The following is a 17,709-nucleotide window of genomic DNA, read 5'->3' on the forward strand; positions in this document are numbered from 1 at the left end:
CGTTCAAGTCGTGTTATTTATCTTCAGTCATCTTTAATGTCTTTAATTCTACCTATATTTTTTATGCTTTTAATATATATTTTTAATTTGATGTTTTGTATAAACAATATGTGAAATCGTTAAATAAAATCATTACCGCAAAATATAATTAATCACTTAAATAATTTTTAGACTTCTTTGTTTTTTAAGTAGTGAATATTAGTCCTTGATACTTGGAAAAATGCGCGGTGGCTAAGTGTTAACATAATATAAAAATCCAATATAAAAATATTAATTTTTTCGGAAGAAATTTTTTAAATTTTTTGTTCAATTTTGAAATGTGAATATTACAAAAAAATTTTGTTCTGGTTAACACGTTGAATGCCACGGGGGTCATCGGTAACCGTTGCGCCAAGATTTGTAGAAATACATGATTTGAACAAATGTCAATAGTTATAAATTTTTTATTATTACCATCGTTACTACAATGGTATGGCGAAATTAATGCTGTATAAAACATATAAAAATAGTTTTATTTATACATGAAATGTAGATCTATTATGCGCGTCCCCCGTTAGTGGCTGTCGAACATGGGAAAAACCTGCTTTTTCCGTGTTTTACTTTAATGAACAATAACCCTAAGGAATGTTTCGACTTGGAAGATGTTTGATTAATATTATAAATATTATATATTATATATTTGAATAAGTATGACCGAAGGATGGATTATGGTTTATGGTAGGTCCCGGGGCGTAACAACATAGAACAATTACTTAGCAACGCGAAGAAACAATATGAGATAATTGATAATCGTAAAAAATAAGTGAATCGCGCGAAATCGCACTTCAGCGCCACGGTGGTCACCGGTGACCTCAGTGAGATAAATTCATTAATGATGATTATACGCCGTAACATATCTCTTGTAGGTAATGTTTCAACATCATACGTATCGCATAATAAAAAATTCATCGTGGCGCCACGGGCAATCCCTGTAAAACTAGCGTGGCATTCAACGTGTTAAACAAATTATCTGTTTTATAATGATCAGATAATTTCAAATATATAAACGTACTAAGGATGAAAAATCCAAACGATACATGTATTTATGCCAATTTTTTTATACGAATCATCGAGCATTTGAATAATACTACATATTAATTCAAATAGAATCGAGCAAAGTCTAAATGTGCACCTTTTCTGAAAAAGATATTACATATAATCAGCCAAATAGCGCTGATTACGTAGCTGTTTTATAAGGTATTAGTAAAAATGCTTCGTGATTTCATATTTACATACGTATCATATATGCGTTCTGCGTAAGCCATCAATTTGGCCGAGGAACTCATATATGTGTTTGGCGAAAACTGATAGAGCCGAAAGACTCATATATGTGTCCCACGTAAATGCGTCGCTATGAGCGACAAACTTATATACGCGTTCGGAGAAAACAACTGATAGAACCAAAAGACTCATATGTGTGTCATTTTATTTATCCTGTGGAGAATCTGTGCATGTACATATGTCTAGAATTTGACATCTTGGAGTGTTATGAACGAAAATCGCGTCTAAGCAGAAATGTGCGCTGGCAATTTTAAATGACTATCGTAGCAGCAGCTCGGCCCCATGGTGCGGTTGACTTCGAACTGTCTCGTCCGCAAAGGGTTAAAGACATATTTTAAACATGAGATCAAGACGAAATTTACTTATATTTCCAAAGTTGCAAATCAAGAAATTCAAGATAGAATCAACCATTTTCCGGATTAATGAATGAAATAGAGTAAGAGAATGAGGATCGAAAAAACTTAATATTATTTTCATTTACTAAACTGGATTTAAGGCGTATTCATAGTTATCTTTCATGGTTATCTTTCTAAATCATAACAATATAAAACCCTCATTTTTTACGATGTAATGTATAATTAATATAAACAATAACTATGAATACAGTCTCTAAATATTATTTTAGCCTGTCATTATATCAGAGTATGAAAAAGAAATTCCGCAGATAATCAACAGTATTTATCGATAATGGTAAAATAGGTTCAGAAGTGAGAACATCTTTTATTTCCTCTTTTTATTTGTAAGTTCATCACTACTATATTTCATTTTATAGAATTAAAGAAAGAATGATTACGAAAATAAATGTTTTTCACATATATTGTATAAAAAAAACTATTTGCAAATAATGATGGAAGTACATTGTTTATATTAAATCATCTGAGTGTTTGTATTTCGGTTGCCGTTCCGTTATTTTTGCATGTGCAATCGTCGACCGCCAGATGGCATTGGCTGCACGACTTTTCACAATTTATCGATTTAAACAAGCTTATCGCAATTTTTATAGTAAAATTATTTGAAGAATATTTTATCGAAATCTTATTTATGGAAAATCAAATTATTTAGAGAGTCTTAGGAAAGTTATTAATTTCTAGTAATCGACGAAACTAATTTACATAAGATCTTGTTGAAATGTATTATTTTTTATACTTATATTTTTATCTTTCACACATTGATAGAGAAACATTCGAAAAATGTAGCAATTTGTGAACGAAGACAGTGCATTAAGATCGTTTACAACTTTACAATAGAAATTATACATACATACATAGTTAAAAATACAAATAGTCAGTTTAAATTATAAAATTACTTTATTTCAATATTCAAAATACGGATAAATTGTTAATGAATATAGTAGAACATTTTTTATTTATTATATTGGTTTACATATAGTTTTGATTTTTGATTATTCATCTCTGCGTCGACATCGAGAAATGCAGAACGAGGGACTTGGGATGTATGATACGTGCGAGGAAGCAGCGAATTTTTATTGTCAACTTTCGTATCGTGTAACATTGCGCAGAGAGCTCGTTGAAGGACCAGGATAGAAGGTTGTTGGATGTGTACGCGCGCGGTCACGGCTATACAAATGGTTGGGGGTTAGTGTGCGTGGGTTTAGTTTCGCGCAGGTGGGGGAAGTGGGGGAGACTGGCGTATTCTATGGGCGGGGCCTCTGCCAGCTGGCAGATGTTTCCCGCGCGGCCGCACCATTCCTCTAGCGTAAACCTACGCAACGTGAAAGTAGTCCCTTCTAAAGCAATAAATATTTCTAACAATAGCTCACCAAGCAGACAGCTAACCACGCCAGTGATTCGACGTATGGCAGTAGATAATCTGCATGCAACTACCTGCGGAAAACCGTAAAAACTTGGTGCGAAACTGAAGATGAGCTGATGTGCGATTGGTCCAAAGAGAGTCATTGTTCAGGGCAGAGTATCATGTAGCGTTCACCCTAACCGCGTACACTAAACTTGTCATGAGTGCCTCGAAAACGCTTCTCCAACGTTCGACGCTGTGAATCACGTCTATGTTGCTGTGCTTCGTGGAAACATAAACTAGATTGAGACAACAAACCACCGTGTGATTATATTTTCGTTTCTGCATATCGTTTCTACAGTGCGCGAGTGTTATTTGCCTCAAGTTTCATGACAAAGTTTAGCATGTGCCACGTGATGATTCGGTGTACATGGACGGAATGATTTGCTTCGTGACAAGATTCGTGAGATGATTTATTTGAAATGTAGTATTAGTTTATGCAACATCGGACATTACTTATCGTAATTTTCGATACATTAAACGAACATATATAATTAATCAAGAGTGTTGTCGTGTAAACGCGATAAAAATAATTGGTGTTAAAAAATAAAGGATTTCTAGGGTATATAAGATTTGAGAAAAAATTTGTAGTAGAAAGTGGCAGATGTCCAAAGGGGCGTCGGATGAACCATAGGTGTTGACGGCACTGAAGCCGGCGGCGGAGTGATTCGCGGCACTCTGTGGGGGCCCTCAGCTGTTTCCCGCCAAAGATCGCCATTACAAAACGCGTTCGGGCGTTGTGTGTGCGCCGCGCGGAGTGGCTGTCCCGTGGACAAATCTCGGTGCGTGCCACCGCGGTCTAAAAAGTTAATTAACGAGTTCCGTGGAGGATTTGCGTCACGTTTGCGTGAAGTGTGCGCGTCGATTTTTTTCGAGTGGAGTGCTGCGAAAGAGAGAGAAGCCCGTCGTCTTTTCGCTGCCGTGACGACGGCTGCTGGGACGGTGCGGGATCGCGCGGCGGGATTCTCAGTGCTGCGGACCAACGAGATATGTCAGTGTTTGGTGGCGAGGATCGTATTCTGCTCGAGGAAATTGTCGAAACCACCGAGGAACAGGAAACCAATTTGTGCGGGTGAGTCTTTCTCTCATTGATCACAGAAAAAAACGACGATGTGGAAAACGTGAAATTGCTAGGAATGTGCACGGCCATGTGTCGACTGGGAAAACTCGTACCGAGTTACATATGCGTTCGCGTGTACGTCAGCGTTATGTAGTATATAGAGCGGTGTGGTTTGACACGCCACGTCATTTATGACTTCAATTCTGGGAGTGCGAACCGCGAAATATGATGGCTGAGTCAAGAATCACCCATGTCATTTTTATCATTAAATCCAAATTTATCTAATTTTGTTTCGTAAATATTGCGTCTAAAATGAGTGACTAAGATGTCTAAGATGTCGCATGCGTCGGATCGCGAGGGTTAAATACACGTAACGTATTTTTCGTGAATTTTGACTGAGATGACACGAATTTGTCAGCAAAGGAAGGCGTGCTCGTCTTCCTTATCAAGTCATGCCGATTCTAACAACGTTCAGCGGCAACTCTTTCTGTTCGCCATCTCAGTCGTTGTTAGCATCGACGTCGACGTCGCGGTGGCATTGGCGAGGCTTGTAATCGTGACACGGACGTAAAACGTGTGTACAATACAAACAAAATCCTAGTAGACTCTCGATAGCCAGCTGTCGCGAAGCCGGCCGGCCGGCCAGCCGGCCGGCACAATAGTCTTCGCATTATACGATGCTACTACGTGATATTTCTTTGAGTTATAAATTGGAGACTTCTTTCTTTCCTTGAAGTTAGTGTTTATTTTTGTTGTTGGAATAATCGATAGAGGCAAGTTGGGAAATATTTTGCGAGATTGTGTCAAACCGGACCTTCCATGCGTTCACGCCCAAACAAGCATGGCGCGGGAGTCACTGCCGATATATCATTTGTTTTCTAACAATATAAATGTAGAATTATTGCGAAGAATTGTAGATTTTGATATTTTACATAGTGTACTTTTTCGTCTTATTTAATTATTTGTGATATTAGTAAATGACAAATAGATGTTAAATTTTGTTATAGCTTGTGTAAATTAATTTTCGTTATTTTCAAATATTTGTATATCACACAATATTCTAGGAAAATTATAAGAATGTTTTTCATTGTCGTATATTACGTAAATTAATTTTAGTTATTGATGTTTTTGAATATTCATATATCAGAGTACTCTATCGTATAGCATATTATATTCTAAGAAAATTGTAGTAATTTGCTATGACGAGCGTAATATAAACAGTAACTGGATGGCTACGACGCGGTGTCGCTATTAATCGCTTTCTTAGAACGTTATCTCTGAACAGGTTTAAAATGCATATACGGTACTCGCGTTTGCATTAGCTCTCTATATGTTCGTTCCCCTCGCGACGGTGTTGCCATCATGAAATCTGTCATCAATTTAACATCATGAAATCATCAATCAACAGAAGTATCATTAAAAAATTGTGAAAAACACATTCTATTTAAGACGTAATGAGTACGACGCAAATTTAAATTGGCACTCACTTTTAGATTATGTTCATGGATATGAATTGAATATCATAGAAATTACAGAATTGGGATAAAATGTAGAACAGATATGTAAAGCTTTTTATAATATAGAGAAACGAAGGAACAATTTCTCCCTATACACAATTCTAAAAATTCCACGAATTCTGGAAAACCATTTCGTAATATTACGTATATGTATATGTAAAGTTTTACAATATAGAGATAAATTTTTATTATCATGGCGTAAATATTGCATGAAATAGACGCAACTTATTCCACCATATAGAATTCTGTAAATTTTTCAAACTCTGAAAAAGCTTTTCGCAACATTACACATATGCAAAATTTCACAGTATACAGATAAACATTGTATGAATCAAAGCAAACTTTTCTTTCAATACACAATGCTGAGATTTCTTTAGATTATTGTTTACACCCGGGTTGAAACTAAGTGGCGTGGTTTTTAGTATCTCTTTGCAGCAGTTATAGAGAAAAAGGATGTAAAAAGAAGGGAAAAAACAAAAGGACGAGGAAAGCAAGTTCCTTTGTATACGGCCGAGTGACCGACAGACCAGCCAGGTTATACTATGTGCGTTACGTAAAGCCACGTTTGTTGCACAATAATGGGTCTCTATAAATAACTCGAAGCATGCCGCATCGGCGCGACTTCTTGTTTACATACGCTCATCACCGCGCTGCATTACGTTCACTTACACTTTACACGGATAGGCTTCGATCTATCGTGTCTAGGCTAAACGTGTGTAAATCGTGTTCAAGGTACACAGTCTGCTGGCGTGTAGTTGTGAAATTCGCGAACGTTGACTACTTGTCGATATTACACCAGGCACAGTGCCTCGTATGCTTTCTTTGTCCGTTTGGTTGCGCGACGTGCACGCGATAACGCGCGTAGGTAATGCGAGAAACTACTACAGACGATATGCGTGTAACAATATATATATGTATGTGTGTGCGCCCGCGCGCGCGCGCACACACACACACACATGGTGTAAAGGAAAGCTGTACAGTGTACGCCATAATTGATATAGAGCTTGAATGAAGAAACGAGGGAAGACGAACGATTTTACATGTGTATGAAAGGTTCGTTGGAGGTATCAAGCGTAAATCATTGCATTAATGCACGCGGCATACCTTACGTTCACGCTCGCGGTATGTTTATGTCTACTTTTTTTTTCTTGTTTTTGGTGGTTAGATCGATATGAGTGAATAATGATGAATGTAGGTATGATGGCGAGCATGTAAATAGGGAATGTGTTTATTTGAAAATTTAAGCATAATTGTGTTAAGCAATGTCACCATTCAAATATATGTATAAATACATTTGAGTAAAAGTTCTACATCGACGATCTAACCTTACTTTTTCTTAATTTTGCTTTACGCCTATGCGTAGATTTCCGTTATATTTTTACTAACAAAGAATGACAGCAGTTTGCATTTTAACTACATATGTAGAAATTTAAATCTAATTTATTTTGCTACGAAATTAAAATTATACTATATGGTCAGATAACATTATACCATATCAAGAAAAACTTGAAATTAAAAACAGATTAAAAGCGTACCCGTTTATACTTAAAATAAAATACAATATTTAGTATGTAACAAACGAAGAAAGTAATTTTGTATCATTATCTCATTGATGGGTATGATGATGGGTATTTAGGTACTTGATCAATTTTTGACTTACTTTTTTACGTAGAAACATTTCCTTTTTGCATGTGATTGCTGAAATACCCCACGATATAAAATATTGACTACTATCAGTAGACGCACCGTGTGCGTCAATATCAGTAAATGCGTAAATGTTATATCGTCATTCGCAGTATTTTTTGGTCTTACTTCTTTTCCATTTGAAAAGTGAAAAGGATAGTCGGATTATTACGAGAACATCTGATATGTGTTTATCCTTTCATCACACGATCCAGTGTATCAGCTGATTAAACGTTTTGCTATTACATAATCGAGCACGATTGATACATACTTCACCGATCATGATAAATTTTCTCTCTCTCGCGGTTTATCGCTGCTTTGTACGCTAATCAAACGTTTCACATATATATGCAATGTGTCATTTAGTCGTTGAAACGATGCGTCATGAATTTATAATTATATAGTCGGATAATTATTGTCAAATATTAGTCACTTAAGGCGTTTCGATGTTTTTACACTGCTCGAAGCGTAGATGGAAACGACATTGTAGATTTAAACGATTGAATGATTAAACACTGTGTTATACGTTTCACGGTGTAGAGTTAATATTTTTATTATGCATATGTAATATCATATCAATTTGTTAAAACGTATAAAACAGCACAATAACTACTTTATAGAAAGATGAGTTATTCTATAAAAATATTTAAACATGTATTTTAATATAGCAATAGAAATATCGTATTTGCGTAGTCTTATGTTTTCTTATATTTATATTTTCTGTCGACCTTGTTTTACTTTTAAAACAGTATTTGATTAATCTTCTCACTATACAATATAATAACTTTGCGTCGAAATGTTGGAATTTAAAAGTCTAGAGATTTAGGAATCGAAGAGTAGAATTCTATAATAATAAAAATAGCTTTGTGTGCTATAGGTGTACGAAAACTTTTATAACTTCCCTCCGCTCTCTCATTGCCTACCAGTTATCGATTTTATTTCTCTTTTGATCGCTGCAACCATCAAGAAAACATCAATCACGGTCGGTTCTAACAAAGTTAGGTTACATATTAATGGGTCATTAATTTATAAAAAAAATATTGAGTTACCGTCCACCCACCACTTAGTTTTTTCTCTATGACATGTTTTACACACACGTACACACAAAGCACAGATATAATTAATGTCGCTCGATGCCCTATCGATTTTCTTTCAGTATTTACGTCAGCTAAACCTTTGTCGGTGTGCGTGTCATGCTGTACTTATTAGTTATTATCACCACATCGTTTATCAAGCGTTGGAAAATAAAACTCGCTCGGCTGATGGTACTTTTTCGTTCGCTCGTTTGCACGACTTAATAAATCGGTCGAGCCAATCCTGACCACGGTCAACGTGATTGCACCATATCGTACGTAGTTGCCTTTTTACGTATACATGTGCTTATAACACATCTAGGTATATACACGTATTATGTACATAGTATTACGAGTAGCGATGGGATCAAGTTCAATGCGTACAAATCAAATCCACTATTCAAGGTAGTTAGCTTCATACGGTTCGAAGGGTACTTGTAAGATATAGTCAAGTATTCGATCTTTACAAACTATTCTCGAACTTCGGATACTGAACTTTTAAATTTGCAAATTTCGAAATACTCGAACTTCTACACTTTCAAATTTCCAAACTGAAAAGTTACTGTGATAGTTCTATATACGTTTGAATTTGCGACTTACATACTTCATCCTGTGATTAGTTACGAGTAGCCAATTAGAGCAACAAAGACAGCTGAATGAACTGCACAGGAAATAAGAAAGAGAGATAAAGAGTTTGAATTGCGCATTGCGCTTGCACCAGGTCAATCTCCGTGTATGAGTGCAATTGTACTTAATGCAGAGTTACATACGTAGTATGTACGTATATACCAAAGTGTCGTGTCTCTTCTTTCTTTCTTTATTTTCCTACCTTTGATTTTATGGATTATTTCAACTATATCTATACTATGTATGCGTCGTTTGACGCGGTTAATGGTATTAAGCGACATTGAAATTATTGTACAGGGTCATTCACTGAAAACAGGCTGCTTTAATATCGTGAAAAATAGTGACGATGAAAACTGGATGATTCGATTGGTGTAACGTGAAACGTGCCTTACGTTTCCGAGGTCGTTCATTCTTTTTTTTTTTTACTTTTTTTACTTTTTTTACTTTTTTACTTTTTTTCTGTATATATAACGAAAAATGAACGCGTGACCTTGAACTTCTTTCTGGCGATCTTTGAAGTTAAATGTTTCTAATTTTAACGTAAATTGAATTTGATCTAAATTGAAATTGAATTTGAGTCTCGTATTTTTGAGTTTCAATAGTTATTTTCCATATGAAATTTGTTTTATGTTTCATTATGATTCAGGAACATCTTGTAAAAATCGATCGAGTAAATCGTATTGAAAATTTTGGAGGTTTTAATGTTACTTTAGCTTTGTTTTCCTTATATGTACAAAATAAGTAAAAGATTCATAATTACTTGACTATGTGATTAGAAAGTGATTTTTAAATGAAGTTTTGGTAGCGTGTAATTATACACGTAGAGAATTATGAAACGTAAGGCTGGGAGATTTGTTGGATTTATGCAGAATATAAACAATGCGGTTTAGCTTGTAGGTATGGTGAAAAATTTTCTTATCATATCTGTTAGATATGGTCTATATTTCCTAGTGTAATAAGGAACATTATACGAGTGACAAAAAATACTAATGGACTTGTAATTGTTTTGAACGTCATTGAAAGAGTATGTATACTATCGTTCCAAAGTAAAATTGGTTTCTGGCATGTTAGTACCCGAATATTTTTTAATTTACTTTATATATATTATTATAAATATATACGATCATTTATCACAGATAAAGAAAAAAGGATATTAAAAGAAGAATTGTTTACGTTCTGAAACTACATATTTATCGTTGACCTTTAAAGTATGTATCTTAAACAGAACAAAGTACAATAAAACGAAGGAAAGCGTGCAAAGTTCACATTGAAATCTTAAATTTCAATAATCTTATATTTAGTGCAAAGATATTAACGTGTCTAAGGTCAGGTTGTTAGGTTCTTACCTACCTATAGATTCGTCTATTCTTTATTCATATGCGATTTCGACACCTAGTAATTAATTATTCGTCCCTGCAGAGCAGTAACTTCACTGATTGAAATAAATAGCACATTTATATATATTTTCAAAAAAATCACGATCTTATAAATTTGTTTTATCCATTAAGAATTATGACGAATACTTTTATGCATTATGTGGATTTTACGCATTCCTGCCTCCTTAAATTTCACATAAATGCATAAAAATCCGCAATCTAATCATGATAGTCGAGTCTCATAACAGTGCAAATGAAATTTTAAAACGCGTACGAATACTTTCACGAGTAACCGTACGTGGGCTACTTTGTTAAATTATATTTGACTCTACTAGAATTTTGTGAGGCGACATATATCAGCCAGCCGAATTGAAATTCCTTATCTCACTTTACTCGTTTCTATAATTAACTGTGATCGCAAAAAGTTCTCGTACAAATTCGTAATTTCTTATCAAGCATTCGCTTCATTCGTTCAAAATCGGTCCGCTTAAGAGAGTCACGAAATTTTCTGGCCAATGCTGGTGACGTTTCAGAAGAATCGAATCTGAGTTTTCGAAAAGTCAAACTGATTAGCCAATTTTTCTAAATTTCTCATTTCATTCCTCGATTGTATCGACTCGAATGGTGTAGCTAATGCATTTTCTGAAGAAAAGTAGTTTGTTATGCATATTGACTAGCTATTGTATGGAGTGAAAAGGTTTACCATGAAAAGCATAATACCGTTTCTTTGGATTTGTACGCAAAAGAGGTGTACGATGTCGCGTCCCGGCGTCACGTCATTGCACCGCAAAATCTCAGCACTTGCCTGGCCTCGTCTAGGAATGGACTTAACACTTGCTGCAACTGTATATATTTTCAAATCTCGTTATTTCTCCGTACCCGTGGCCAAAGGTTAAGTCTTATAAGTATTACAACTTAACTTAATCTTAAGTATTATACTTGCAATTAGAAGGTAAATTTATCTGCTTACAGTAACGTGATCGACAGCTTGATGGATGTATCAGTGTTTTCTGATAGGGCACATAAGATAGTAGGATAAAAAAGAAATTTATTGTCGAGATTACAATTTTGCAATTCGTTATGCCATTCTCATATAATACAGCGATGAACATTTCTTTTTTTTATTTTGTTGATTTTTGTTTATCGTACTATAGTAGACAGCTAAACTACGAAAATAGTTTGTACAGTCTTGAAACGCCTTTCAGTTGTGGAGGCTGGCAGCAGACAACAATGGTTCCTCTGTTGACCTCTTACGCTCCACATACCCACTGCGCACCGCAAACTCATGTTACGTACACACATGTATGCGAGTATTACTCATGAATAAAGTCAAAGGGACCAACCTCAGACGGCAATAATGCCTCTGTCTGACGCCCTTCCTTTTTCTCTTCTTTTCTTTTCTTTTCTTCTCTTTTCGAGTAAGCTCGCACGTTACTACTGATGTAGCTTCATAACTTCATCTTCGAGTTTGCGTTCAATTTTTGAAAAAATTGTGTCACTTTCGTGTTACCTCTTTCTATGCTATTCTTCATAAGTATTCGAATATTTTGGTAGTAACATTTGAATTTATAGTAATAATGAATTTGAATTTGAATCACCAAATTATAAATTTAAATTATTTTATTAAAAAGAAAACAGTGTTTTAACAAGCTCTTGCAGAGTGGTAAATTTTGCTCTAAACCACACTACCTTAACCATTTAGGAATCGTTCTATAAGACCATTTCCGTGTATAATATACGTAGTTGATGTTGTTGGTTCTTTACAAAGGATCATTTGGTCCTACTGGGATCATCTACCTGGGTTTTTAGTCGTGGACGTAAGATAGAATAACGGGTAGCCTGTTGTTTCCTTATTCTTTGACCTTGGACCATTCTGCACCAGGATTTTGAAAGCAAGATAAGATATATATGTGTGCTCAGATATTTATGGGAAGAAAGAAAGCTTTTTAGAGATATTTTTAGCTTTTGGACATTATTGTTTGGCTTTTCTCGGACTTTAGAATTATTGCGAGAGATTTCTACGAATTTCTTTCTTCGTTTCTTCCTAGATTTTGATATGAAATAGTGAAAGTAGCTTTGAAAATTTAAAATAATTTTAAGTTACTAAATAATTATTCCATCGATCCTTTCCCGAGTGCAATATTACATATACACAGCTCCAAGCAAGGCTCAATTTCAATCAGATGAAATAATCTTTATTTGCATTGTTAAAAACATTAATATTTTTATTCTGGGCTTAAAAATATAAAGAACGTGTGATGCCTGTGTCAGGAAACGAAAACGTGTGAATGGAAAAGAAAGGAAGAGAGTATGGAAACATTCTTGGAATCTGACGCTGTTACAAGTACAAAATTACCGGCTGTCGTTGGTGGTTGCGTCAAAATCAGACAGCTGGTCGGCCGCGTCGTTTCACGCATCAGGGCACTCGCATTCCGATCGTCATCAATATAAATTGTCATTGTTTTCGTCGCAGGTGTTGCACCGACTGATTAACGGCCTGGTCTATCTACATTTAAAGAAGAGTGGTGTTCGAATCGGTATTAGCTGGTTTGGAATGTCTGTCCCGTTTTAAAATACAGTTTGAATATATGTTAGATGCTTTACTGAAGTCTACTTTTTCTTTTGAACTAAAAGAAACAAGTAACAAGGTTTTAATTCGAGTGAACTCTTAATACGTTGTTTGCTGCGTCGAATCTCGTAGCCTTTCATTATGACTGAAATTTGTTTTCTTTGATTTCATTTAAAAACAATTTGCGCAACGTGGCGTCACCCGCTTCCGGAAACAACTAGGCCACGACGCCAACGTGATGTCATGAGCAGTTAACGCGTTAATAAAAGTTTTTTTATTTATAGAATAATTAAAAAAAAAAAAGAATTCTAAATAGATTTCAATTTTTATAAAACACAAATATAATTTATTTTCAATGGAAATAAAATAACTTATTAATTTAGAAATAAAGTTAAAGAAAGGATATTTTGGTGAAAAATGTTGCAACTCTAATCACGATTCGTCATATTTTAATTAGGAGCTGTGTTAAGCAATAAAAATGAAAATACGAGCATATGTTCGAACACAAATCCATCGAGCTCTCGTCGTGTTTGCGATTACCGGCGGCTACAGATAATGTTGCGCCATATTACGAAATGGTACAATTAAAATTAAATAATCTTCGCGTGTATTAGTCGCAGATACGAGAATGTATATACAAAGTGCAATTTATCATACATTTATTACACGCTGTCTCACATTCGAGTGATGTTCTCCTAAACGAATATCACATTCGCTTATTTAACAATTTATTTTTAACGACTTCGCTCAACGGTATATATGTGTAGGTATATATACCTTCTACTTATACGATTAATAGGATTTTCAACTCGAAGCCCCATCCGGAAGGTTCACCTCAACGCGTATATTGTTCATAAACGATTCGATTGCATCATCTGAGAAACCACAAATTCCCCCACAAATCTTATTAGAAAAAAAAGAAAGAGAAAATAAGAGAGACTGCTTCGTGCCAAAGAGTACGATATCGAAATTTTTTTATATCGCACACAGTTGTTCACGTGTGTTAATCAAAGGTCAGCAATAAACAAGACATTTTATCTTGTTCGAATTTCAATATAAATACATTTCCTATCATATTTCTTGATATACATTATACATATTGATATGTGTACATGATTTAATTTTAATATAGTGTTATTATTTTTTTACGAAACTCCTGACTTGTACATGCATACCGTGTTCTTCGTCTGAAATTTTGATTAAAAAACGCCTATTATATATAATAGTCTACATTATAATATACACGTATGTATATATATATATATATATATATATATATATATATATATATATATATATATATATCTTCCTAGGAAATACTTGAAGAATTAAATAGCAAAAAGTAAGAAAATGAATGTGAACTGATACGATTTCGCGATACAAGGTAGAGACGGGACTGCGGCTAAACGAAGTAAACGGGTAAACGAAGAAGAGCCAGGAAGACGAGGAGAACCAGAGACAGCGGAGGCACGTACACCCGACGCGACGTGGCGCCCGCTGGCCTGTGCCTTACGTCACATAGCTAAATATATGCCTGGCCGTTCCCAATCTCATTCCCATTCTCGTTCTTCATTCCATCCCGTGAGCTAATACGACAGCAGGCATCCTTACTTAGGCAAAGACATCCGCGAAATTGTCCTCCACCTTTCCCTCTTACTTTGTTTCTCTGCATTCTGTAATCCGATCTATTTATTATCCTATCATTTGTGTCTATTGAATGACATTTTTAAATTTTAGCTTTTTTCCTTAGACCGTTAACGAAAAACTTATCGAACGAACCACTACATAATTATGATTTTGTGTTGATCGTTGAATGACATATTAAGTTCCGGGAAACGTTTGTCGGCTTTGAAAAGCGGTAATAAAAAGCGGTAATATTGGTGATAAGGGGTGATAAGGATGGCACAAGGTTCGCGCGCGCGCGCACACACACATACACAACATTGATGTAAAAATGGTTCCTTGAAAATATGAAATTTCATATAATCTCATCTTCATCTTTTAATTTCTCTTCATAATTTTCATAACATAAGAAAGATATTTTATATGAAATGAAGACTCTGATAAAATAAAAATTTAATTGTTATTAAATTAAAATTGTTAGTGCACTATTGGAATAAAAAAAGACAAATATAATTAATAACAAAATGTAATGAACAACTGTAATGAAATATAAATTTTAACAATATAGTAGTCAATTTCAACTAATTTTAATAATATGTGTATATATGTATATATATATTAATTGAAATGTAATTTTACTGAAATGGGAACGTAATTTATGAAGTGCTCTTTATTCGAGTGAGATACACTTAAAAGGAGAATTTAGAATAAGGAGAGATCGTGGCTTAGGCATACACTGCTCCATTTCGGGGTTTGTTCTTGATCCTGTTAACAGCTGTCGTCGGCAGCTTCGTTTCTAGAAAAATTTCTGCACGGCAGCTGCCACTGGCAGCAATCTTTACGCTTATTCGCTTCTATTTTTTCCTCTGAAACCACGTTGCTCAAATATCTTCCTAACGAACTGTAATTGAGGCCACCGGAGACAAAATGACCAATATTCGAATTGAATTCACGACATGTTACAAAATTTCACAGAACAGCAAATTGAACGTGTTTTCGGATATCAATTTTCTTAATTTTCTACATCTTTAAACATACCTCTATTTATATTATATATATATGTTATTTATTTAAAATTACATTCAATCATATTTTAAATATATCTCCACAAGTTATCTATTTATTACAATTTTATTTATTTTTCAAATTTTTATTTTATATATCTACGAATCTACTTTTCGTATGCTATGGAATTTGTAGGATATTATTAATTCATGAGACGGGAAAGAATTTTAACAGGGTCCAATCGTTGCGTTCTGAGAAACAAAATGAAAGGAAGGAAAGAGAAGATAGGCCTCAGCAGTGCGTCTGATAGGCTTCGTTCATAGGGAGAGTTTTTCCGAGGTTGGGTAGCTTGACTAGGGTGTTCAAACCCCAACATAAACCAACAGAAGCACACAAACGTAGTAGCAGTACGTATACATACCTATACAAGCACATTTGAAGAGCGTCGTGCAGTTCCCCTATTCTACCCAAACTTAGCCTTGGGTCTGTATACCGAGTGACTCAACAAAATTTCATTCAATTTATTCAATATTATTCAATGTTCCTCTTCCTTAAGCATTGCGATTTAGCATCCATTGCATGTTTCTTAATTTATGAAATATATCTTTAATTCAGTTTTTAAGATAAATGTTTTTTCAACAAATAAATTTATCCTTTTGTTATTTTTTTATGTTAGTACGTTTCTTAACACTAGAAAATTAATTTCGTATAAAATAAAAAATCGTTCGACCTGTAAAACATAAACTCCGTTATATCCAAAACATCGAAGTTATTTGACTAAAACCATTATACGCACGTCTTGATAAACAAATATGGTAACATCAGACACTGCATCCCGCCATGTTGAAACAAACAGATTCGAAAATAACCAAAGCATACTCCGAGTTCCGAGTAGCGTATTGGAAGTGATGAATGAATCGAGCAGGCTTTTCAAACGCCACGAATTTACTCAACTTTTCAATGAACCTTGACCTTTCGACAGACTGTACTTCGAGCTGTTTGTTTCCATTGGAGTGGCTGGAATTGGTCACAGAATCGGTTAAAACAGAAGTGTAAACCTTACAACTTTTTACGTACGCAACAATTGCACATACAAGCGTGGGTGATCAAAATATTTTGGGTGCGGTTTACATTAGGTTATTTAATCTTTATCTGATAGAATACAGGATACAAAGTAGAATTAAGGAACCTAATCTAAGCCTAATTTCTTTCGTAAACTCGAATCTGAAATGTCATACTGTGGGCCTTTTCTGACTTCAACAGGATGATTTCATTTACTAAATAATTGCAAATAAAAAGAAGCTTTGGGCAGCATCTTTTAAACATTTGAATTGTTTAATTTTAATTTTAGTGATCTTTTGTTGAATTTGAATGGATTCTTTTAAAACTTTTTACATGTTCAAAATGTACGGAAACCGCGCCAAACCTGAAAGAGCCTAATGTGGAATATGATAATATCAATGAATAGTGTACAACTTTAAGGTTAAGTAGAATAACTTAGCCCAGATCTAAAACAATTAAGCGCGTTGTTATCTATAAGAGCGTTCATATGGCGAATCGTACTAATGAAACTTCATAATGTTTCATATAACACACGTAATATATGTATCCATAAAAAGTGTTCGTAGATGTTAGAACACTTTTATGAGCTAGTTCCTATAAAAGTAACTTTATAGTCAGCGTTTCGACTACGCGTTTCATTGATCCTCAGTCCGAAAAGTCGAAAGGAAGTTTCTCGAGTTGGTCGGCTAGTGACAGCGTTATTGTAACCGTCGCGTAGCCGCGTCGCTTTTTCTCTCCGGTTTTTTTTTATAGAGCTCGACAAGACATCCTTTCCGGTCGTTTCCTAGTCGCTAGCAGCTGATAGGCAGCCAGAGATAGCGAGGCTCGTGCGAAGGCACCGGTAACAACCAGCTGAGTGGCGCCAGCCATCAGCTGTTGGTGACTCACGCGAGAGCACCGCGCCGACATAACACAACCGCACAATCCGCGTATTCTCTCTCGCGACTCGCTCACTGACACACGTCTGCGCATGCGCGAGACG

At 35.0% G+C, this 17,709-nt stretch overlaps 1 protein-coding gene and 1 long non-coding RNA gene across 5 annotated transcripts in view; one reads left to right on the forward strand and one right to left on the reverse strand.

The window, feature by feature from the left end:
• The first annotated feature begins 2,325 nt into the window (after positions 1-2,325).
• LOC126863397 (helix-loop-helix protein 11) overlaps positions 2,326-17,709 on the forward strand; it is a 161,157-nt gene continuing 145,773 nt past the window's right edge. For 3 of the 4 annotated variants that reach the window (XR_007688839.1, XR_007688838.1, XM_050613512.1), the window contains exon 1: positions 2,937-4,204. Coding sequence is in view for 2 of the 4 variants with exons in the window: in XM_050613512.1 (XP_050469469.1) it covers positions 4,122-4,204 (83 nt within the window). In the remaining 2 variants the exon portion in view is untranslated. Of the gene's footprint in view, positions 4,205-17,709 lie in introns of all 4 variants that reach the window. The other variant, XM_050613514.1, reaches the window with a different exon arrangement.
• Positions 11,497-14,286, reverse strand: LOC126863416 (uncharacterized). Its single transcript, XR_007688856.1, has 2 exons — positions 12,825-14,286; positions 11,497-12,341 (listed from the first exon to the last, which is right to left on the reverse strand). It is a non-coding gene; the product is annotated as an uncharacterized LOC126863416 (long non-coding RNA).

The sequence above is a fragment of the Bombus huntii genome, chromosome 3 (assembly GCF_024542735.1).
Source record: "Bombus huntii isolate Logan2020A chromosome 3, iyBomHunt1.1, whole genome shotgun sequence".
NCBI classification, from domain to species: Eukaryota; Metazoa; Arthropoda; class Insecta; order Hymenoptera; family Apidae; genus Bombus; species Bombus huntii.